Raw genomic sequence first — 25181 nt, forward strand, 5'->3', positions numbered from 1 at the left:
CGGCCAAAATTTTTCGAAACCAACTTTTACATCTTCGAAAACACAATTTTCTCCAATCATGTCTGCCATCGCGTTGATCTCGCCTTCCCACCCGTCATCGTTGAATTTTTGTCTCTTTTGCACCAACATTGAGTTTGTTAATACCCGCATTGATATTGTTAATCGAAACGAAAGTTAAAATAACGCGATAAAGTCGCAACATTTCGAAGGAAACGGTAACACGCTGGCCAATGAAAAAAGAGTTTTTTTATCAAAGCTAATTCAAAATTGTACTTTTAAAGTTGCGAATTTGTGGGCGAAGGTGAAAGCAAACTCCACTGAAAGCATACAATTTTGTTGACGAAATCAGAAAGAATTTGGATAAAAAGATTTTCGTCCCAATACTTGTTTTTTTATCAGTATGTAGTTGGACCCCCACCCCCTTATCAGCCCAATGCCGATAAAAAATTCGAAAGTTTTTTGTCAAGGATCCCTAACTCAAAGAAAATTGGAAAAAGCTGGTTTTTGACTGTTTCTGATCCTAAAGTGCTATTTTTTGGTAAAAGCTATGCAATTTATGTTTGGATTTCTAGAAAGCTTACCCATTCATTGTCAATATATTTTTTATTTGACAGTAATCTCTTCATGGAATAAAAAAATATAGTCAAAACTTGTAGGGTCATTTTTCAAAAAAATTTTGCCAAAATCGATTTTCGCATTTCGCCATTTTACCCTACGCAAACGCACGTGTAGCGTCCTGCTGAAATGCGTATCAAAGATTAATGCTGCAAAAGCGCTGTATTGTTTACTTGACGATATTATTATCAAGGACTTACCATGAGATCGGGTAACTTGCATCAGTGGAGGCTAACATGCATAGCCCTCAAATGAATGACCTGTCTGGTCATTAAAATACAACTACGCAGCTCCGCTCACAGCTCCAATCTACCATTTTTGTTTTGATTTAACTTTGTATTTTAATGACCAGCCAGGTCTTTCATTTGAGGGCTATGTATGTTAGCCTCCACTGATGCAAGTTACCCGAAATTATCTGTCACAGTTAGGTATACCATTTTCAGCGCAGGCCGAGGATTGAGCTGAGAACGCTTGTATAACGCCTGCGAGCTCCCGCACCGGTGAAAAACTTTAATCTGCCAATCATCTTCTCAAGCAAAGAGTATGCCAAGCAATTCTAGCTTTACGATAGTGCCGCGGATCATCAGTTGATAATATTCAATTATCATTATCCCTTAATTTTCATTCCTAGAACTTTTGCAAAAAAAGGAAAAATAGAAAAGTTGTATTTTTTACTGCTCTATTCACATACTGAATTTGAAAGATCTTCTATGTGACATTTTTTTGCAAACTTCAAAAAACTGATTTTTGTCTCGCTTTTGCAGGACTTTAGCTTAAGTGCTTGCGTGCAGCATAGGGTACAAAGTCCAAATATGCATTTCCTGTAATTTTCGTATGAAGAGTTAAGTCTTTAATGTCAAATGAAAAAGTTTTTGATAGAACAAAACTCAACCTTTCCCTTACCTTTCCAAACAAAAACTTCAAATATTCCATTTGCCGTTAAATAATTATAAACAAAAACATCAAGCTCCCAAACGTTCCTTATTACGGGAATTACATACCCTTAAAAACAAGGGTATCGCCTGGATTTGCCCCACCTCCACCCTATCATCTTTATTTTACTAGAATCACCCTTTTGACTTTCAAAACATATAGTATTAATTAACTAGAAACTTATAATACTTTCAAAGAAACAAAAAATTGGTGGGTTAATCAATGAAATTTTTGAAAAGATTCCTGGTTTTAGTTTCAATTTTCCACAGACAGTTTTCTAGTGCTTTATTAATTGCGCACAACTTTCCTGACCACTTGTAAGAATAATTCATACTGGAGGCTGTCAGAAGCTGTTTCACATAGAAGAACTTGATTCTGTAATTTCTTTCAGTCAGTCATGAATTTTGAAATGGAGCAAATGTTATTCCAATGCTTTCATGCTGCTGTTGCACATTATCAAAATGGTGAATATCATAAGGCCCTTCATGCATCCCACATTGCTGAGCCTTTGCGTCATCAGATAGTCCACCCTTTTCTTTTCCAAATGGATATTATATCAATGCTTACAAAATTGGAATTGAAAGAATCTCCATTGGAAAATGTTGTTACAATTGGACGATTCATGAAGGCATTTGGTGATCATTTTGTCAATTCTATTCAACAATTCTGTCAAGTAAGTGCTTATTCTCAATGTGTTTTTTAAGAGAACGATTGACAGTTACAGGCTTGAGCCCAAATTTAGGTGAATTGGAATAATCCTAAAATTGGTAAAAACATATAAAAATTTAGGGAAAATATATGCAAAAGCTATAAAGAAAGAAAGAAACCAACACCAAAGAAGGCAGTTCTTTTAAGCCATATTTCTTAGTACCAATTTGCTCTTCTAAATTTCAGGTTTTGAATTATGGTAGAAATACAGTAAATTCATTACAACTGGTTTAATGCATTGATGCAATTATCAGTTGGATTTTAAGGAAAGAATTTGCATTGATGCAATCTTCAGTTGGATTTTAAGAAAAAGATTGCATCAATACATGAAACCAGTGGTATTGGCATAGAAAAATAATGTTTCTTTTAATGAAGTTATTTGTTCTGCAGTAGTATCGAGCACTCTAATTGTGAAGATACAATTTACAAGCAGAAATACAGTATGTAATTGGAATACTTGAAAGACTTGCTTTTGCTTTTTACAGGATCTTTCAATACCATTTGTCAAATTGATCAATACTGCTGTTGAGTATGTGCTTAAAGATCACGCGAGAATTGTTGAGCAATTATTCAACCTCATCATTAATAACAACATTTTGTTGAATGATCATCAAATACAAAGTCGAGTCGTAGGACTGGTACATTTTTGGATGGAACTCATTGATGTTTATTTGAATAAGCAGCACATTGAAATGATGCATCAGCCACTTTTTATTGCCTTGATGATAAAAACAACGGCGACTGATCATAAGGTTACTTCATCAATATGCTCTCAATTTTTTTTACTCAGACTCTAGAAGTTTGCTACAAACTTTTTTGTCTAAATTTTTTATTTTTGTTGTTGTTGTTTTGTTTTTTTTTTGTAATAGAAGCAGTCTTCTATGTAAATAAGTAGGATGGAAATGGTCTAAATTTTTGTCTTAATGAATATTCAATTAAAATTAATTTTTCTATTCAAAAGCCTAGAAATAAAATTTTGTAATTTCCTGGTTTAATTTATCAGCCTTATAGCAATAGCATGAAAATGTGTGTAACAATATTGTAACAGGTGCTTATGTAATGAGTTATTTTATTCTACTTTTACCTTAGCATGCAAGAAATTGCTGGCTCCTTGTTGGAAAGGAAGACTTTTTTGATCAGAAATCACTTCATTTTGCACACAATGCTTTTTCAATTGTTCAGAACCTGGATTTCCATCTGGCTTATTCTGGCAATACAACCATTCAAATGTTAAGAAATGAATTGAAGATTTACTTGACAGCAACAAACTTCCATTTTTGTTATGAAGGAGACTTTACTTTGTGGGTATCTGATATTGGAAATAATCTTCAAAGTCTGCTTTTACCCCAAACTGTAAGTGTTTACTACTTACTAACAGTTTTGCAAAAATAAAAAAACAAACACTTAAGGTATATGTTCACCTTTCTTGACACATTCTCTTTAATTGATCATATCTTTAGAACAACAAATTTTTATATATCAAAAGTATATATTTTCTAAAAGCCAATAATATTCTCTTTCTAATGGTAAAAGTTTCAGCTGAATTTAAAAAACTGGGCAGGATATAATTAAAATCTTAAGAATTTTAAGCTCACCTACTTCAAAGAAGTTAAAGTCACCCATAGCTTTTGAATTTTGAAAAAATAATTTCGATACTATGTTCCCAATAGATTGAACTAAAAAAGTGTCTTGGGATTTTTCTTGGGATTGACTTTAACTCTTTAAATCCTAAATTCTGTAAAAATATCGATGAAAAAGTAAATTTAAATGTGATTTTTTCAGTTATCTGTAAATTGAGGAAAAACAACTCGGTTAGAAATAAAATCCTAAGACACTTTTTAATATAGATCTTTGGGGAATCTCACAAAAAAAGAATGAAGTCGATATCTAAATGCTATGGGTGACTTTAACTTCGTTAAAAGTAGTATGGTGTGGTAAAATTTCATTTTGTTCTACATCAATTCGAAATTTTTATCGAGATGATTGCTGTTTATTTGAGTAATCAGTGAAATGTGTCAAAAATATTACTATTCAATAGAGGTGAGAATAAACATCAGCTAAATTCTCTCTTTTGTCTTTGTTGTTTCCGAAAGAGACAATTTTTTGAGTAAATAATCCATCATAAGAACGAACTTTGTTTTGAAATTTAAATGGTTATAACTCTGGATCAAAGAAAGATTTTAAGATCGCGATTTTACCAAAATGAAATCCAGTAACTTTCCTTCCACTTTGACTGAAAAAAAATTTTTTGACAAAAAATCGGAAAAAAGGTGTACACATACCTTAAAGGGGAACTAAACATTTTTTGAGGTCATGCTTTTTTTGTTTCCAAGAACTACACAACACAGTATAAGTTCGAAAAAATATAATTTCCACTCTCAATGTCTTTCCTATTTTGTACAAAACCTTCTTTAAAAAACGTATAATTTGTTTAAAATGAACCCTCACTTTACACATGTTTGTGACGTCATATCGTTCATATTTTTTATGAATTTTGTGTATGTTCATCAACTTTAAAGTTTGATATTTCGTGAACAAGAAATAATAGGAAGATAGTAAAATCATTTTTGATTTCAGGAAGGATTCAGTTTTACGTGGACTAAATTTGGGGTTGTCAGCTTATTCCAATAAAAAGTTCAATTTTTTCAATCGACTCTAAAATCATTTTCAATCACTTGTTTTCGAAAGTTCAAACATAGTTTTACTCCACTCAAAAATGGCTTTTTAATGAATCCTGTCTCTTGGTTAAACCATTTGTGGATAAAAAGTTATGGCTACGCTAAAAAAGTTAAAGGTTCTCTATCAACTAGAAGTAAGAGCTTTTCCAATTACTTTCTGAACGTGTTTACGTCAAACAGATGGCTCGACCTATTCCCCTAACAAAATACGCATTGCTTTAAAAAGATTAGATTTTCTGTAAACATAAAGAGCTATATCTTTTGATAGAGAAGTTTTTAGAGAAAAATATTTTCAGAGATCATTCCTTGGAAGTATGTGATGTGATTTAGGTATTTTCAAAAAAATGTTTAGTTCCCTCTTTAAGAGACTCTATAGCACTTCATGTAATTGTGATAGTAGAGCTTTCCCATTTTTTGAGTTGTGTAAAATGTCAATGATTGAATAAATTCATTTCTTTTTTCCAGGCTGGTATTAGAAAGGTGTGGCACCAAAAGGCCATTTCAAAAAAGAGCGATATCTCTACAGCAAAGTTCTTGTTGAATAGTTGTATTTTACTTGCTGAGGCAGAATCTCGTGAAGATCTACTGGTCTTGTATCATACAGACTTGGCAGATATTGTATTTGATGATGATATCAATGAATCTTGGCTATATGCAAAGGCTTGTTTTTTGAAAGATACACATTTCAATGAAGTATGTGTAAATATTTTGAATCTGGTCTTAGAGCAAAATGCATTGATCATTTTCAAATCGTTTTTTTCTATTGAATCTTTCAAGCACTTCCCAGCATTTGATATACTTTTCTTTGGAACTGAACCAGAGTGTTTTTTATGAAAGGTCAATTCTAATTTTTATGATTTAAGGAAACAATAAAACAATGGAAAGATTTAGGAAAGAAATTTTATGGAAAATCAAAAACTCAAGAAGCGTTGCAGATTTACAGTCAAGCCAAAAGAGGGTGCAATAATCAACAAAGCCAGTTAAAAAGGGAGCTCTCTTCAAACATCTCACTAATGCATCTAACTCTTAATAATTATGGTGATGCAGTTAATGAAGCTAAGAGTTGTATTCGATTAGATTCTTCATGGTTCAAGGTACATGAATTATTCGTTATACAAGGGTATCTTTTATAAGAATACTGAAAATAATTTTTATTTCACTCTCACTAAAAAGAAAAAAGTATGATCCATTGCTTATTTCAATACAAGGTATGCCAGGAATAAGTTACCTCTTTGACGTAGAAAATCTTCTATTAATAATTTTTGAAGACTCAGAATTGTTGTATTGGAAATAAGAAAAAAACAACATTGTGTCGATAGGTCATCTGTCAAGTTTATTTCAAAAGTTTTTAAATGAAGAGAAAAATAATTTCTGAAATTCCTCCAGACAGTCAAAAATGTACTAATCAAACTTAATCATTTTAGGGCTACTACAGACTTGCCCAAGCACAATGTAAAATGAAGCGCTATGATGAAAGCAGCAGAAATTTGATTTTAGCATTAGATAAATCCAGTGATAAACCAACTGATCAGAGTGTACTTCTCTTCAAGAATCGTGCCAAAATAAGTAAGCATTTTTGGTCATGCGACTTTATATTTTCTTCCTTTTTTCTTGATTCGTGGGCTTAGAATGAAATGAAATCAATGACTTTTTTGTTTCTAAAGTTTTTTTAACTTTTTCTATGTCATTTCAATTTAAAAAACTTTGTTTTAGATTCGAATGACTACCCATCAAGGATAAATCAAAGATTGCTTCAAATGACATTGGAGAAACTTCACGAGGAAAGCACAGAAGAAGCCTGGTCTGCAATTGACAACATGTTTACAACAAAACCAAAGAAGTATGCTTTAAGCACCAAATCAACACCACTTGTCAAAGCCATTCAGAGAAAAATCAGTATTCCATTATTAGAAACCTTGATTAAATGTGGTGCAAATGTCAATGAGATCAAAACCTATAAAGCCAATGACAATTATCTGCAATACTGGCCTCTTAAAATGTCGATCGAAATGGAATTACATCATCATTCTGCTTGCTTGATTTTTTATGGAGCATTACCAAATCCAACAACAGAACAAACCGCAAAAAACAACAGAACAATCCCACCTATCATTGTTGCTACCCAACATGTTATTTGTAAAAGTAAGAGCTAAAAAATACTTTACTGCATAGAACTTGTAGTAGTTACATAGTGTAGTAGTTATCCAACATGGTAAACCTTTAGTCCAACTTAAGTAATGTCATAATCATTTTAAGTTTGAATATTAAAAAAAAAACACTTCATTTTCTTGTTCTTTCTAGATGGTTCTTTTGAAATGCTAGAAAAGCTGATCAAATTTTACAAAGTAGATGTCCACCTACAAGATCAGGATGGGAATACTGCTATACATATTGCATGTCAGGATCCATGCACACAAGCCAAATTATATGTTGTGAAAACTCTTTTACAAAACGGATTCAATCCCCATACACTCAATAAACATGGATTAAAAGCTTCTGCCAATGATCAAATGAGGGGACCCCTATTAAACCAAGCTTGTCAGTTATACAAACATAGTAAACAATCATCTTTTGGGAGAAGGGAACCAAGTGCAAGTTCTCATCAATCTCAGAATGCAGCAAAGATAACTGAGATCACAGGAAGACCAGCGAATGAAACAAAAATTGAAGAAAATACACAAGAAAATGTATTGTTATTAACTTCATATATTACTTACTGATGTTTTCAAATTCGAAACAATTAATTGAAATTCTTCTTGGTTTTTATCTTGGGGAGTGGTACTGGGTTTTTGGGCAAGTTACCAGGTATATTGGGGTTTAAATAGACCCTTAACCCTTTAAGTGCCGATGTCGTATATATACGACATGGGCTATATAGGAGGGCGAAGCCCTCCTGTAATGCCCAGTTTGATTTAGAAATCGTTATTTTTGGTCGAACTCGTAGGAATTAGATTGTCCTTTATGGTCAAGCAAAAAAAATTTCAAAAGTGAGTCTTTCCAGCGAGATTTTAAGCGAAAAAGTCAAAAAAATGCAAAAAATTGACAAAAATTCACTTTTTTGAGATTCTGACCGTTTTTTGACTATTTTTGGTCAACGAGTGATCCAAGAACCTCCAAATTTGGCCCTGTTTTACTTTATTCTGTCTTCTAGTGAGTCAATTTGAAGTTTTACCACTGGGCACCTTTCCTTCAGTTCAGTCAGGTCCGCGCAGCGGGCCTGACTGCTTTAATTCCCTAACCTACCCCCCCCCCTTGGCCGCCGCCCACCACGCCCTTCCTAAATCGGGCGGCGCCGAAGGCGCCCAAAAGAAAGAGGAGACTCTAAGCTATCCAACGAGCTATATACGAGCTTCTAATTCATTCTAGATCAGAAGATATAAGCTCTTAAAGTTTGAACTAGCAATTTTTAAAAAAAAACTTAGAAAAAAGGACCCTGGCACTCAAAGGGTTAAAGAAAAATTGCAAAAATTATTTTTTTTTCTTAAATTTCTCAATTTTTGGCCTAAAATCACTCAAAAATGCTGAAAAACACCAAAAAATCACATTTTCAAATTTTTTTTTCACTTTGTTTAACCCTTTAAGTGCCGATGTCGTATATATACGACATGGGCTATATAGGAGGGCGAAGCCCTCCTGTAATGCCCAGTTTGATTTAGAAATCGTTATTTTTGGTCGAACTCGTAGGAATTAGATTGTCCTTTATGGTCAAGCAAAAAAAATTTCAAAAGTGAGTCTTTCCAGCGAGATTTTAAGCGAAAAAGTCAAAAAATGCAAAAAATTGACAAAAATTCACTTTTTGAGATTCTGACCGTTTTTTGACTATTTTTGGTCAACGAGTGATCCAAGAACCTCCAAATTTGGCCCTGTTTTACTTTATTCTGTCTTCTAGTGAGTCAATTTGAAGTTTTACCACTGGGCACCTTTCCTTCAGTTCAGTCAGGTCCGCGCAGCGGGCCTGACTGCTTTAATTCCCTAACCTACCCCCCCCCTTGGCCGCCGCCCACCACGCCCTTCCTAAATCGGGCGGCGCCGAAGGCGCCCAAAAGAAAGAGGAGACTCTAAGCTATCCAACGAGCTATATACGAGCTTCTAATTCATTCTAGATCAGAAGATATAAGCCCTTAAAGTTTGAACTAGCAATTTTTAAAAAAAAACTTAGAAAAAAGGACCCTGGCACTCAAAGGGTTAAAGAAAAATTGCAAAAATTATTTTTTTTTCTTAAATTTCTCAATTTTTGGCCTAAAATCACTCAAAAATGCTGAAAAACACCAAAAAATCACATTTTCAAATTTTTTTTTCACTTTGTTTAACCCTTTAAGTGCCGATGTCGTATATATACGACATGGGCTATATAGGAGGGCGAAGCCCTCCTGTAATGCCCAGTTTGATTTAGAAATCGTTATTTTTGGTCGAACTCGTAGGAATTAGATTGTCCTTTATGGTCAAGCAAAAAAAATTTCAAAAGTGAGTCTTTCCAGCGAGATTTTAAGCGAAAAAGTCAAAAAAATGCAAAAAATTGACAAAAATTCACTTTTTTGAGATTCTGACCGTTTTTTGACTATTTTTGGTCAACGAGTGATCCAAGAACCTCCAAATTTGGCCCTGTTTTACTTTATTCTGTCTTCTAGTGAGTCAATTTGAAGTTTTACCACTGGGCACCTTTCCTTCAGTTCAGTCAGGTCCGCGCAGCGGGCCTGACTGCTTTAATTCCCTAACCTACCCCCCCCCTTGGCCGCCGCCCACCACGCCCTTCCTAAATCGGGCGGCGCCGAAGGCGCCCAAAAGAAAGAGGAGACTCTAAGCTATCCAACGAGCTATATACGAGCTTCTAATTCATTCTAGATCAGAAGATATAAGCTCTTAAAGTTTGAACTAGCAATTTTTAAAAAAAAACTTAGAAAAAAGGACCCTGGCACTCAAAGGGTTAAGGAAAATTTTTGTTTTTTTATGTTTACAGGAATTCGAATTGCTGATGAGTGAAACTGATGATGGTTTAAAAGCATTTAAAGAAAAAGATTGGAAAACTGCATCAACTGAGTTGTCCAGGAAATTGAAGAAAATGCGAAAGAAAGAAGGTCAAGAACAGCGTTATTGCGAATATTTTGTACTTGCTGCCTTGTCTTCAATCTACCTCAAAACTGATAAAGGTGTCCAAGTTTTCAATTGGCTGGAAAAATCTCTGAAAGCTAACAAGGAAGCTACACACAAGATCTTGCTATACTTTGTAAGAATTTTATTCATGTCGTACCTATTTTTTAATTTGCATTTCTGAAAGTAAGGTTCTGTCCTTTTTAAGGAATAAGTTGCTTTTAGAAGGGAGCCAACCCTTAGGATCTGCTTCTGGATGAAACCATAAGTGGTTATTTCAAGAGTAAATAGGATTTTCAGATTTTTTTGAGAGAGGATAGATTAGGCCTGACAAAACTTTTAACCTACAAAAAAGGGGAAAATTTCTCAAAATTGAATCCAATAGAACTGATTGATACCATCGTATGGAAGTGAAATTCTGAGCAAAAAGATATACCTACTACTGCAAGTGTTACACTTAAAAACACACAAAATTTTGAAATATTAAAATTTCTGTCCAACCTGCCAGAATTTTGAACTTCAAATGATCTTTTGGACATAAAAACTTTTCTCAGGCCTAACTCGCCAATCTCCTCGAAAAAAAATTCAAAAAAATCCTAACTATTTTTTAAACTAAAACATGCCGTTGCATTTCACAAAAGATTTTAAGGATAGCATATTAGTAAGGGTCTGCCAATTACTATCTTACTTTCTTTCTTGTTTGGCTTGTATGATGATATTGATAATAATTGTTTATTGAAATAATTCTAGTGTGGCTCTGAAAAGGACAAAATTTTGGTGAACTATATCATGGAGTGTTGTATCAAAACATATTCTGAACCAAAACTGGAAAGTGCTATTAAAGGAGTTGAAGTAGCACAAGCATTAGTCACAGGCAAGAAGTACCAACCTCAGCTTTCTACCATGGAATGCACCATATCAATATACTTGGTAATTAAAGAGCAAATTGAAAAACTGGAATCAAAGCAAATTGAAAAACTCGAATCAAAGCAAATTGAAAAACTCGAATCAAAGCTAACAATGAGCACTGGAAGTTTTAATAAGGTATATTTACAAAGAATGAGAATTTTTTCACTTCCAAATTCATGTCTAAGCTAAGTCTGCTCCATGTGTAACATTGAAAATAATGAAATTGACAATGTTTATTAAATCTTCAATTTATTGGCCCAGCTAGCTTTAGCGTACTGGGCCTTTCATTAGCATTCTGCCCGGTGTCAGTGTGTAACAATTTACTAGGCGATACGCGTTTTCAAGCACAGCACAGGCTAGTACATATTGTGAAGGATTTGATTGGCTGTTAGAACATGATTGACAGAATAAAAAACAATTGAAATCGTCTTTATTGGTTAAAAACATAAAAGGAGAAAATACAATTAACTATTAAAACTATAAGAATATAGATGTAGTACATTTTAAGAAAAACAATGTGATTTACACAGAAATAACCGTAACAAACCTTCGTCTCTTTAGGAAGATGTTCTTTTAAAAAAAAGTTGTTTTTACATTTCTCTATCATGTGAACAGTTCAGTTGTTCACGTGCTAGGAAAAAAACTAACATCTCTGTATATAAGATTAAATATCATGAATTATTTCTCATTGTTGTAAATAAGAGATAGTCGAATGGGCTAAGGCGTCTATGGCTTGTATTAGCGACTCCAGGTTTAAATCCCCTCTGCTACTCAAGTCTTGTTCAGTTCATATTTTTATTCGCTGGGCCTTCATGCCCTCTGGGCTTCTTGTTTGATCTCATGAAAGCCTTTTACCTTTAGGAACTTGGAGCAGCATGGTACTATTTAGCAAAGAGGAAGTTTCAGAAGAAAGAATGTGACCAAATGGCATTCATCCTGGCAAGTCGAATCGGCAAAATAACCTTGGATATAGAAGTTGAATCACTCAGCAATCTCCATTTGGCTATTCATGATTTTGCATTCAATAATGGACGAAACAAAGCAAGAACTTATTTCGAACAAGCTACCGTAAAAATGAAAGATTCACCAAAGGTATATGAATCCCATAGTCTGACACCTTACATTTATGAATTCCTAGAATGTCTTTTCAGTGCTGTGATATCAAACCAATACATGTAAATTTTCTATTTTTAGTATCTGACCGTATACTATTTTCAATTCAGGTCTTATGTAATGAATGGTTGGCAATCATTGAAGAAATCAATAACAAAGATATTCCAACGGCGTTCTTTTATATTCAAAACTGTTTACAGATTTTTCTCCAGCGTGGTTTAGAGACGCCAAAGTATGTCCATTTAATGAAGGATTTGGCTTTGTGTCTTGGTCATGAAAAGTTACCACCTGTTGAAGAGAGTGAACTTAAAACATTGATGAAAACTATTCAAGGGATTGATGTCAAAGAAAAGGTCAGATTCATCAGTTTTAATTCCCTTCCTGTCACATTTGAAACATGCTATAAATCTGAATTGAGTAAATAAACATTATCTTTAATTTTTCTTGGCACTCTTGGTTAGAGAAGTCGCTAATATTTCGATATTGTGATTCCAAGTGTGATATTCAATGAAATGGTATAGTAATAGCTCTAAAATGATATGCCCAATATCAATTTGAAATAACTTTACTTGATTTTACAGGAACTGGTTGACACATTCACTGAGACAGGTGAAAAGGTTCGCAAGACAAAACCACTATTGTGCTGAACAAGATAGCTTTGTTGGTTGTGCCGGATGATGACGTTGAAATGAAGGGCAAACTTTGTGACAACTTGACAACACATTGTTTTAACACAGAACAATTCCACGATTGTATCATTTATGCGAAACAAGCTATAGAAATTAAACCTGATTCCCTTGAGGTATGCATTGTCTCAATTATTGGCCCAGCGCTAGCGAGTGGGCCTTTAAAGAGAGTGGCACTATTTTTTTTCCGTGTTTCCTTCTGTGTGTCCGTTTTGGTAGAAACGGCGCTTTATACCAGTAACACACTTTTTGCCGTCTGGAGAGGGAAAAGCTTGCGAAAGTCGGGTACTGGCTAAAAAAGATATATTTTCTGATTTCGCGCTCCTTAAACAACAAACGTTTTCAAAACAAAACAGATACAAGATGGCGGTTGAAGCGAGGAGATTGATTTCATGTGTTGATTCTTACTTTCTTGAACATTTTCTTTGCTTTAGTGGTCAAGAGACTTTCAAACCAAAGAAACTTTGTAGTGATTTTTTTTTGTAAACTTTTTCAACATTCTGTCATATGTTATAGTTTTCATAAAGCTTTCTGAGTGAAAATTCTATACCTTAAATCAATTTCTGACTTTCACTTTTAGTTTCTTGTTTTCAAAAAGACTTGATTCTGGAATTTGCTGATGAACACTAAAATGGAGTTCATGTGTAAATTATAGCAAGATTGGAACTTTTTCAATCATACTACGTGTGAAAATGGTTATTTCTAGATCTGTCTCGTTTAACGAATTGGTGGCTTGATTTTTCAAACTCAACACGGAATTATTTCAAATACCGATATTAAATGGAATATGGCAATGGAGACTAAAATGCAGCTCATGTGTAAATTTGAACAAGATTGGAACTTTTTCCATGATGCTACGTGTGAAAATGGTTATATATTTCTAAGTCTGTCTCGTTTAACGAATTGGTGGCTTGATTTTTCAAACTCGACACGGAATTATTTCAAATACCGATTAAATGGAATATTGCAATGGAGACTAAGATGCAGCTCATGTGTAAATTTGAACAAGATTGGAACTTTTTCCATGATGCTACGTGTGAAAATGGTTATATATTTCTAGATCTGTCTCGTTCAACGAATTGGTGGCTTGATTTTTCAAACTCGACACAGAATTATTTCAATTACCAATTAAATGGAATATGGCAATGGAGACTAAACTGCAGCTCATGTGTAAATTTGAACAAGATAGGAACTTTTTCCATGATGCTACGTGTGAAAATGGTTATATATTTCTAGATCTGTCTCGTTCAACGAATTGGTGGCTTGATTTTTCAAACTCGACACAGAATTATTTCAAATACCGATTAAATGGAATATGGCAATGGAGACTAAACTGCAGCTCATGTGTAAATTTGAACAAGATTGGAACTTTTTTCATGATGCTACGTGTGAAAATGGTTATATATTTCTAGATCTGTCTCGTTCAACGAATTGGTGGCTTGATTTTTCAAACTCGACACAGAATTATTTCAAATACCGATTAAATGGAATATGGCAATGGAGACTAAACTGCAGCTCATGTGTAAATTTGAACAAGATTGGAACTTTTTTCATGATGCTACGTGTGAAAATGGTTATATATTTCTAGATCTGTCTCGTTCAACGAATTGGTGGCTTGATTTTTCAAACCCGACACAGAATTATTTCAAATACCGATTAAATGGAATATGGCAATGGAGACTAAACTGCAGCTCATGTGTAAATTTGAACAAGATTGGAACTTTTTCCATGATGCTACATGTGAATATGGTTGTTTCTGGATCTGTTGTGTTTTACGAATTGGCGGCTTGATTTTTCAAACTCGACACAGAATTATTATAAATACTAATTTTAAATGGAATATGGACATGGTAAATGTAGACTAAAATGCAGCTCATGTGTAAATTTGAACAAGATTAGAACTTTTGTCATGCAATGATGTTGTTTCTTATGGAAGTTGAATTTAATGATATTTTGAATTTGATTGTTTACCTTCGGGTAGAAAGTTTCGAGCTTTCAACATTCAATTTATTTTTGATTGACTACTGTACATTATGTTTCGTTTATTTTTTCACTTCCCTGTTCTAAGAAATGAAGAAAGGGAGAATTATCCTTGTCGACTTATTTTTCATTTTATTTTGCTCGACGCAGTAAAATTTTAAATCCTTTGGACATCCCTTTCCTGAAATCTTGTTAAACATTTTTTGGAATTTTTGGAAATCGCGTAAATTACGCTTTTGCTGGGCCTTCACGCCTAACGGGCTTCTTGTTTTTCTTTAAAATGAATTTGCTTTTACTGAAAATTTATAAGCGAAAATTTTTATTACCAAAAAAATGCAAGATGGCTTTATGCTTTTAACTAATGTGAAATCTCATGAAGAACATAATTCCTTGCTTTGTTTTTTATTACTTACTGTTTATTATTTACTGAATTTTTAATTTTTTTTATAGTGCTATATCAAATGGGCAGAGGCATTATATAAAATCAAACAAACAGAAGATGGCCACAGTGTGTTATTGAAAGCGCTAGAAAATTGTCAACAAAAAGAAGACAAAGTCAAGATTTGTATTCACATCTTTGACCTAAACAGTCGCTCAGGTTTGTACAATTTTAACACAAAGGCAATGAGAAGAAATTTTTAGAAAATTGACATAAACATCATAATGATGGTAACCCCAGAATCTTATTTTAATATCATTATTTTCACAATACTTCTTCTATAGCTCTTTTTCAACCACTTTTTCCCGCTCATTTAGATTCTTAATTTAGATTTAAATTTCATCAAAAATCTAAACAAAAGAAACGAAATTGTATTTATCTGTTATTACTTTTAGATCAATGTGACACTATCCATCTCACGATCGAGGTAGATCTATTTGAAGAAGTTGTCAACAAACTGCTCTCAGATGATGACTCGAAATCCTGGAAAATCCTCGACAACATCGCTAACTATTCTCCTATGTTTGAAGATCTTAACAAATCGATTGAGATTCCATTAGAAAGAGTGCTTTCTATGGACTCGAAGAGTTTCGAGTTAAAGGAGGAGTTTGTACTAAAGTTGTGTAAACGTCTGCATTGGAAGAAACTTGAAAGCAGCATACCTACACTAACCAAGAAGGGGTTTCTCGATACCATCGCTCAAATTTTCATCAAGCGAGGCAAGGACCGTAACGTTCTCGAAGCACCTATCCTAACTGCTACCAGATTTGTCATCAAAACTGGTAAGTTGTATGGTAAAGCAAATTTGAAGCAGACTGTAAGCAAAAATGAGTATGTATCCGTATCAACTAAGTTTACCTCTTGAACTTTTAAACGGATAATCAGATGGTTTGAAATATGTAGCCTCTAGTAACCTTCTATGGTCCTGAGTAAAACCTCAAAATATTTTTGCCTTACTATCTTCCTAAGTCGAGATATATTAGTTACAAGTTTTTTTGGAGGTTTTACTCAGAAGGTTACTACAGGCCAAATATCTCAAACCATCTAATTATCCCTTTAAGAATTCTTATCAAATAGCTGTTCATTCATTTTGATCGAATTTTTGTTTACTTTATTTCAGGTAAATTAATGTTGTTAAACAAGGTGATTGAACAACTAGGACAAAATGAACTGTTAGGAACAGCCAAAACTGCTGTCCAGGAGTGCTGTGCAGGTGGATTTACCGACAAAAAGCTGGATGCTCTAAATATTTTATTCATCCAAACTCAGGGATTGGAAAATCTGAAATTCAGCCATGATCTGCGTAAACATTTATCTAAGAATGATGGACGTTATGCATTGTTCATTCAATTTAAACACGGTGTCATTGATGAAGGTGACCAACAGAATGTACAGTCCAAACCAGATGATGGGGAAAATACAGGTCCTGATGTGATTCGGTTAGACTCACACCTCAATGTTGACAAAGAACTTGGTGAATTCATCTCAGCTCTGGATGTGCATTTGAGGAAGATGTCACAAGAACAACGTAAAAGAAGCCTTGCTAGAGCAAGTTCTTTGGAAGAAGCCAAAATGAGAAAACGGATTATGGAAGAAGTTGCAATTGTTGACAGACATGAAGTTGAAATTGTAGAAAGTGAAATGGTTTCGGTTGAGGAAGACTTGGAAGACAAAACCTTTCAAGAAGAAGATTTTGAAGAAGAAGATAATGATGACGAAGATAATGATGACGATGAAGAATTCGATTTAGAGAAAATTTCACTTGGAGACACGTGGGAAGTCGAATGCACACAAGAAGTATATCGAGTGCTCAGAAACAAGAAAGTCCCTCTCAAAATGAAGAAGAAATCCTCAAAAAGATCAGACAACTTGCCACTGGTTATTGGCCAAGAGAACTTCACAAGAGGTTAGAAGGAGTGAAGAATGGAATATTGTTGTATGAAGCAAAGATCAATAAAGCAAGTCGCATCATTTGGGAAGTGTCTGTTTCTTTCTCTGAGAGGCGATCAATGTCAATGGAGCAAGAATTTTGTTCGATCTTGGATCATGATGAAAGTGGTGCCATTTACGAGGATAAGATCCGCATCTGGAATATTGCACTTCAGCATGACGATGTTCCAAAGATGATTGAGAAAATTCAGCATTCGCATGACCGTGGGGAGCACTGTATCTTGAGAAAAAATCTTGAAGTATTTCGTCAAAAGCAAAGTCTAACAGAGTATGACAACCAGAAGCATCCTAACGTTTACATGAGTGAGAATGTCAGGGATCTTGTCAACAAAGCTGTAGCTAATCAATCACAGCTTGCTTTGGAACGAAAGAATTTCTTGTTTGTGCCAGCTGCCAGTCCCAACAGAAATGAATTCAACATCTTGAAGTTCTACTCATTCACTTCACAGGTTGCAAGCAGAATCCTGAATGTCTCCAATGCTAATTACGACTTCCCTTTCCAAGTCAGTCCTTTGGAGTATGCTGTCATTCGATTGGAACCAAAACACAGATGTTGTATCCTGTTACTTGGTCGCAGTGGTACTGGGAAGACAACATGTTGTTTGTATCGCCTCTGGTCACAGTTTCTTCACTACTGGAGAACAGCTTCTTTGTCAGGGCCACAGTTGCCAAAATTCAAAACATTGGTGTCGGTAGAAGAACAGGATGAAGTAAATAGAGAGGAGACTGGTGTAGAGCTTACTGAGCATGTGGGTGATGTTCTGCATGATGAAAAACCTTCCACAACATATAGAAGCCCTGCCAATGCCTCCAATCAGATGTGTTGTCATGACGAGATAAAAGACGAGAAACCTCCAGAAGAAGCAACAGAAGGAGAAGATGAGTTAGAAGATGAAATGGTGGAGGATTGTGAGCATTTAAGACAAGTTCTAGTCACCAAAAATGAAGTGCTTTGTAATGAGATTCGAAAGAACTTCAAAGAGCTTTCCATTGGTTCACCTGTGACGACTTATGAAGAAATTGAACAGATTGAGAGTATGAAGATCGAAGACATCAAACCAGAGAATTATCCACTGTTCGTAACCGCTAAAGATTTGTTAATGTTAATTGATAACTCGTTGCCAGGGGAACCTTTCTTTGAACGAGATGAAGATGGGAATGTGAAGCATGAGATTCCAGGATGGGGCAAGAATAAAATTCACTTGTCCTTTCTTCCAAACATTGAAGACGACGACAGTGAAGATGAAGATGAAGAACAAAGAGATGAAAATAATCCCCAAGATGGTAGCCTAGCTACTGATTTGAACAAGAAGAAAAAAGCTGCTTCTAAAGTGGTCAAGAAACATGAAGTCACTTACGAAGTCTTTGCTAATGAAATCTGGCCTAAATTAATCAAAAAAAGAAACAAAGAAGAGAAGAGCTGTCATCCTTCGTTGGTTTGGATGGAAATCAAATCTTTCATTAAAGGAAGTGCTGAAGCATTTGTGAGCAAGGATAAAGAGGGTTGTTTGACTGGTTATTTGACCAAAGAAGAGTATGAAAACATTGGACGCAAACGTGCACCCAATTTCGAAGGGAATCGTGATGACATCTATGATATCTTTTTACGTTACATGAAGTTCAAAAGATATTCCCCATACTTTGACGAAATGGACCTTCATTTCAATTTGTACAAACGTTTAAAGGAAACACTTGTACCTGAATGGGCTTTCCATCAAGTTTACGTGGATGAAGTACAAGATTTCACACAGTCTGAGCTTCTTCTGCTCATTCGAAGTTCAGCCAACCCCAATGCTATGTTTTTCACTGGAGATACTGCACAGAGTATTATGAGTGGAGTGGCATTCAGATTTGTGATCTAAGCTCCTTATACAAAGCTGCAAAAGATGAGTTCAAGTCCTTGAAACTTCAATCTCCCATCACTGTACCGTCCAAAGTCCACCAACTGACACATAACTATCGCTCCCATGCTGGCATTCTGAAACTCTCATCCACAGTCATCAAGTTACTGGAAAAGCTGTTCCCAACATCGATCGAAGTCAATGCCAAACCAGACATCGGTCTTTTCCCTGGTCCAAGTCCTGTTATTCTTGAAACAGATGATTTCTCAGAGTTGGCCATCCTTCTACAAGGCTCACGTCGCCAAACGTCGGCTATTGAATTCGGTGCACATCAAGTTGTTTTGGTTCAGAATGAGAAAAGTAAAGAAAGTCTTCCAGCGGAATTGAGTTATGGTTTGGTGTTGAGCATTTATGAAGCGAAAGGATTGGAATTTGATGACGTCCTGCTCTACAACTTCTTCAAAGATTCTCCAGTAAGCATCTTTTTATCCATCTAGGTCTACTTCCGGGGGGGGGGCAGTCAGGCAAATTGACCGACGGGTATGTGCGGCGGTTAAGGGTATATTTGAAAAAAATGCACTGTAAGGGTATGAATTTCACCGATTTTTTCCTGCACTGTATGGGTGTGATTCTAAAAGCCATTTTTTTCGCCGCATATACCGTCAGTTGGTAAACCCACTGCCCCCAGGTCTACCTTCTTCCAAAACTTTTGACGCCACTGAGATTACGAGATAATTTACTTCCACCCAGCTGGCTCACAACGTTGTTTCAACGTTAATCTAACGTTATATGGACGTTGTGAACGCTAGATAAACGTTGACGTTGCGTGCCAGCTGGGCACCTTTTGAAAGATTTTGAGGCCTTGGTACTAGTAGTTTTCGCATGTTACAATGTTACACAATATTATAATTCGTGAAGTATTAAATACTTGCGACAAACCTAGTGCGGTTTGCACGTTCAACTATTTTTAAATTTGAACGAAAGCTTATTAAATGTGAATTGTTCTTCATTTTTCGTAGGCTTTCGATGAATGGAGGGTGATCGCATCCAAATCCAACGAAATCGAAGTAGATGTCACTGAAAGTGATTCAAGTTTACAAGTCATTCCGAACGATGTTGATTACTCATCACGTCCACTGGAATTTGACTACAACAAACACAAGCTATTGAATTCCGAGCTCAAGAAGTTATACACTGCTGTCACCAGAGCTCGTGTTAATGTTTGGATCTTTGACGAAGATAAAAAGAAAAGAGCACCTATGTTTGATTTCCTAGTTAAGAAAAAGTTGGTGGATGTTGCCAAACTTGAAGATGGAGCTGTTCGTGATCACCATTTCGCTGAGCAGTCTTCTGAGGAACAATGGGATAAACAAGGCAAATATTTCTTCACCAAAGGCCTCTGGAAACTTGCCATGAAGTGTGCTATAAAAGCTGATAATGACCAATTGAGAGAGAAGTGTCAAGCCAAATTGAAATTCGAATTAGCTTACCGTAAGGCTAAAGATGGTTGGGATTCGAAGAAAGGGAAAATCGCCAAAACAACCATCTTGAACGGTTTCAAAATCTGTGCTTTGTCATTCTTGAAATGTGGTCTGGTGGGAGATGCCGTGACGTCATTACAAAATGCACATGCTAACGATTTTCTCGCTTTGCTCTACGAAAAACAATCCAAGGTATTTTTTCTAGGTTTATGCTTTTGTTTCCCTACGATTTCAACTAGATTTTATCTTATTAACTGCTGCTGTTTAGTACTAAGTTATACAGCGAGTCTTTAATATTGTAGTATACTATCGTACTTTTTTTCCAGTTCGGAGATGCAGCTAGACTGTACAAGAAAGCAGGGAAGAAAGAAGATGCCATCCGATGTTACAAAGCAGACAACAACCATCGTTCAGTCATGTCTCTCCTCAAGTCTGAAAACAAATTCATCGAAGCGTTGGAATACCAACAACAACACTCCTTGAACGAAGTTGACAGTTCTGAATTGATGGCAAAAGCATTGAGGTTCTACGAAGATTCCAACAATATTCAAACCATTCGTCAAATCTTGAAGTTTGGAACACTGAATTTCCAAATCTCGTATCTCCGATCCAGAGATGATATGTTAGATGATTTGGTGCAGCTTTACCAAGAGCACAAGATGATGCAGCAATTAGCCAGATTGTACAAAGATCAACACAACTATGTTGAAGCTGCCAAAATTGCTGTTAACATTGATGAGAAGTTAAGTTATCTTATCTTAGCTTTCAAAGAGTACACTTTGAAACCGTTGGATGTTGCAAAGGAAGAATTGATCGAACTCTTTGCATCAGTTTTTAGCCTGATCAATGATGTCACGAGTCTCTCACTCAAAGCTGAAGCTTATTACTGCTACGCCTTTCTAACCAAAGAAGCCAAATACCTTTTTGATGCGATCAAAGGGTTTGAGAAAGACCCCGTCGGGCAGTTAGTGGTTTTCAAATTGCTGATTACCTTCGATAAAGTCAACAGGAATGGTGTCTTCAAGAACATGTATGAATCTTATAAAAAGTTCTATGGTTTGGTTCAATCCATCTTTGATTTGGTCGCCAATCTAGCTAATGCTTGCACAGACAAGACTTTTGTCAACGAAACCTTGGAAAAGATCGGATTTGGTAGGAGTGGTCGAGATTATCTGGTGTTCGAACAGTCTTCCTTGAAGTATTACTACAAGCTTGGCAGTATGCCTTCATCCTTACCATCTGGAAAAATCACCAAGGTGAAAGCAATGGAAATTGCAGCAAAGATTCTTCTGTCTATCTTCAAAGCAGTTATTTTCAACTTTCGCCAACTTGTCACCCAAGAAGTTAACACCAATATGATATGTCAAGTGCCCAACCACTGTTCCGATCGACATTGCCGCAGTCTCCATGAACCTCCTACATCAGACTCATTCGTTCGTGCACTGAGAGCTTTACTGGGAAGCCTCTCTGTCAGTGGAGTTTGCTCTACCACTTATCGGCAATTGTCTTCAGAAATGACTGCGCCTCACTCTAAATGGATGCAACCGAAACGTCCAGAAGAACTCTGGATGCTTTACAGACTACTTCAATGTTACAAACCGTTTTATCACATTATCAAGACGCAAATCAGCCTGCAAATGGCTACCATTCCACACGTAGCAAAGAAAAGCTTGGAGGGGATCATGCGTCACGAATGGAGTGAAAGGCTCAATGACCGAAAAGTTGATATCAACCTCTACATCGGATTAAACCACATCTCCTACCTCATGGACCCCAACAACCCCCTGATCGATGAGTTACGTCTCGACCGACGGATGGACCGGCTGCCCATTCAAGAGGTGTTCAAAGTCCACAACCAAGGCCTTGAAACCTTGTATTATGATTCTCATGTCAAGAATTTCTTTTACTCGACTCTTAAAGTTTTGAGGAAAAGCAATGCTAATGTGGATACCTTCTGTGATATGCTGGAAGTTCCAATCATTCTACTTTTCGCCAGTTTTTCTGCTACTCAACCACCTGGTCGCCCATTTTCTTTTTGTGTTCCACGCTCATACGCTGTGCAAATGGAAGAATGGGATTTCATTTACAACCACAAAGCCTCCTTAGCTGTGGCAAACCTACGAAAGAAAAAAGAAGAATGGGACAAAATTGTATCTTTTATCAAGCAATTTTGTGAGATGCTGACTAATCCTGATGGCATATTCAAAACTTTGCTCTCTCTATTCGAAGACAGGCAAAGCAATGAAAGTATGTTGAAGATCTCACGTTTGTTATGCTTATATCTTGTCGTGCTGGCCAACCTACAACAAGGAATTGATGGTTTCGGTAAAGATATCGTTTACTTGTTTCGAAAGTTTCTTAATGTCAAGCAGCAGACAACTCAATCCAAGATTTTCAAGCAAATTGGTGGCGTGCTCCATTTTCAACAAGCGAAAAATCTACTCTTAGAATTGTTGAAGGATCGAAATGACATGCTGCAAATGTGTTGGTGGGATAGTACAAAACTGAGGTTGATCATGCCTGGTGCACTTCTTGCACCGTCAGCCAATCAGAAGCAACCTGCCCAACAAACAACTTTTCGCATTATGAAGAGAGGTGAAGAAGTTAAATCAACAGAACCATCCAAACAGGCTGACCCAGAGAAAATTGAAGAATTACCTCTTCAAGGAAACGAAGAAGAAGTCTTTGACCCAGAAGACGATTATTTCAAAACAGGAGACGCCAGCGATGAAGAAACAGAAGACAACACTCAGCAAGTCTCATTACGAGTACGTCAGAAAGAAGAAGAAGCCAGACAGCGAATGATCAGTCGTGATATCTGTGACAAATGGCGAGCATTTGTTCAAAAGAGAAGAGAAAAACGAAAGTCAGCTTTGCAGAAGATGACCAAGTATTGGGCTGGCCTCATGATTCACCATTGGTTTCTAAAGTGGCATCACAAACGACTCATGCTGAAGATGAGACGAGAAGAAGTAGCTGTCGAGGCTTTCATTGAGGAACACTTTGATCGTAATGACACCTGTATCGTTTGTAATGTCCAAGGTGGTAAAACACGAGAACACATCTCCAGTAGAGAACATCAAATCCAAGCTTGTTTATACGAAAAACATGAACAGATGAAGAGTGATTTTGAAAACGCCAAAGAAACTTATATTCAGCTTGATATAAGTGGTGGTGATCATGAAATGGAAACGCTTCTGTTTAGATATAGCATCCAGTGCAAGATGGCCAAACCTGGCATTTTGCATTCTGATGATTTGAGACAGCTTGTTGATGATATAGTTCGAAGATGCAAATACTTAGGTGAGTGAGAACTAAATTTCAATGTCAGTGCTTCCTGGTTTTGTTTCACCGTTGTTTTAAAATTCTAACGAGAGCTCGCTTTATCTATATCCTCTACTCTAAGACCGAATTTATCGCTTATAACCAGAGTCTGCAAAATGTTGACTTTTTAAAGTCATGCCTTCTTTTGACGTCAATAATTGCTTCTTTAATCCTTAAGTAGAAATTTTTAATTTACCGTCGTCCTGTCATACCGGCCGTCTAAAAAAATGTTAATTTTGATGACCGTCCTTATTTCAGAAATGGAAGAAGAGCGAAAATTACACGAAGAAGAAAACGAGTTCACCAACATTGAAAGTCGTAAGAAGAAGAATTTGAAAGCCTCCAAATCTCAAAACAAACGACGTTGAACTTGGTGTATGGTATGATAAACAGTTATTTTGCATATTTGGTGGAGAAATTACTGTGCTAATCCTTGGTTTTCCCCGATTACTGTACCGTTTTAAACGATCATTAAGCATGGATGGTCAAATTTTTTCTTGTTTTTTTTTAATTGGAACGATATGGTGATTCTCATCTCATTCACATTTGATTGTTTTTGATGCTTTGGGTGATTCTTTGAGAATCTGTAGATTTTGGCGATGAAACCAAATTTCCCCATTGGTTTTTTAATCATATTCAGATGGTGTTGATTTGCAGCAGTTTTTTAATTTTACTTTTCATGTTTTTTAGCTTTTTAAGATCTTTTTTCGTCTTTATTTTAATATGTTTTTAAAGATTTTTTTGTCGATTTTTTGTCCATTTTGGTCACACCACATCACACTTTTTGATTTCGTTCTTTTTAGTCATTCACGGTTTTTGTTTTGATTTTGATCATAAGTTTTGTGTTCTTTGAGTTGTAATCGGTTACCGCATTGTATAGACTCAAAAAGATTTGGTATTTAAGAAAAGATATTTCTATATGAGAACATTGTATGATTCTGATATTTTAAGGATTGCTTGATTATATATTATATGTATATTGTGAATGTTTTTATGTAAATAATGATTAGATGTTTAGATCGTTTTAACACTACAAAGGCTTTATTGGAGAGTATTACTTCAAGTTTTTGTTGTGATCAAAGTATTTTTGGTGATAAGTAATTTGTGTAGGATTTTTATGCATTTTTATTCTTTTGTTGATTTGTTTTAAGAATCATTTTAGAAAAAAAATAAGCACAAGCACAGAAAAGCTTGGTTCTATCTTGTTTTTGTAATTTATTTGTAATATCAATATATTGGTTGGTATTAACAACGCGTTCACTGGCAAGCCCTTTTCAGAAATCGAAATTTTTTAACCTTTTTGAATTTCGAGGCTTGCGTGACCTCATTCTATCTTTAAATGCCTTCAAATTTTATACCAATCAACGCAGAATTTCATGTAGATTTCAAAAATGCAATATCAAAAGTAATGGCCCTTTGAAGTACTGCCGGTATCT

General features: G+C 35.5%; 3 protein-coding genes across 3 annotated transcripts; all 3 read left to right on the forward strand.

The window, feature by feature from the left end:
* Positions 1–1951: 1951 nt before the first annotated feature.
* Positions 1952–12712, forward strand: LOC136807015 (uncharacterized). The gene is made up of 13 exons (XM_067063590.1): positions 1952–2221; positions 2742–3008; positions 3346–3609; positions 5400–5627; positions 5798–6028; positions 6359–6500; positions 6648–7076; positions 7236–7621; positions 9892–10158; positions 10773–11066; positions 11793–12023; positions 12155–12397; positions 12626–12712. The coding sequence occupies exons 1-13, from the start codon at positions 1958–1960 to the stop codon at positions 12689–12691; spliced, it is 3312 nt and encodes a 1103-aa protein (XP_066919691.1). The 5' UTR covers positions 1952–1957; the 3' UTR covers positions 12692–12712.
* Positions 12713–12732: 20 nt separating this feature from the next.
* LOC136806991 (uncharacterized) lies at positions 12733–18493 on the forward strand. Its single transcript, XM_067063568.1, has 4 exons — positions 12733–12846; positions 15161–15308; positions 15545–15931; positions 16270–18493. The coding sequence occupies exons 1-4, from the start codon at positions 12733–12735 to the stop codon at positions 17058–17060; spliced, it is 1440 nt and encodes a 479-aa protein (XP_066919669.1). The 3' UTR covers positions 17061–18493.
* LOC136807016 (TPR and ankyrin repeat-containing protein 1-like) lies at positions 17159–24934 on the forward strand. Its single transcript, XM_067063591.1, has 5 exons — positions 17159–18832; positions 18877–19413; positions 19960–20613; positions 20748–23724; positions 24004–24934. Exons 1-5 carry the CDS (start codon positions 17159–17161, stop codon positions 24111–24113), a joined length of 5952 nt encoding a protein of 1983 aa, XP_066919692.1. The 3' UTR covers positions 24114–24934.
* The last annotated feature ends 247 nt before the right edge of the window (positions 24935–25181 follow it).

The sequence above is a fragment of the Clytia hemisphaerica genome, unplaced genomic scaffold (assembly GCF_902728285.1).
Source record: "Clytia hemisphaerica strain Z4C2 unplaced genomic scaffold, Clytia hemisphaerica genome assembly, whole genome shotgun sequence".
NCBI classification, from domain to species: Eukaryota; Metazoa; Cnidaria; class Hydrozoa; order Leptothecata; family Clytiidae; genus Clytia; species Clytia hemisphaerica.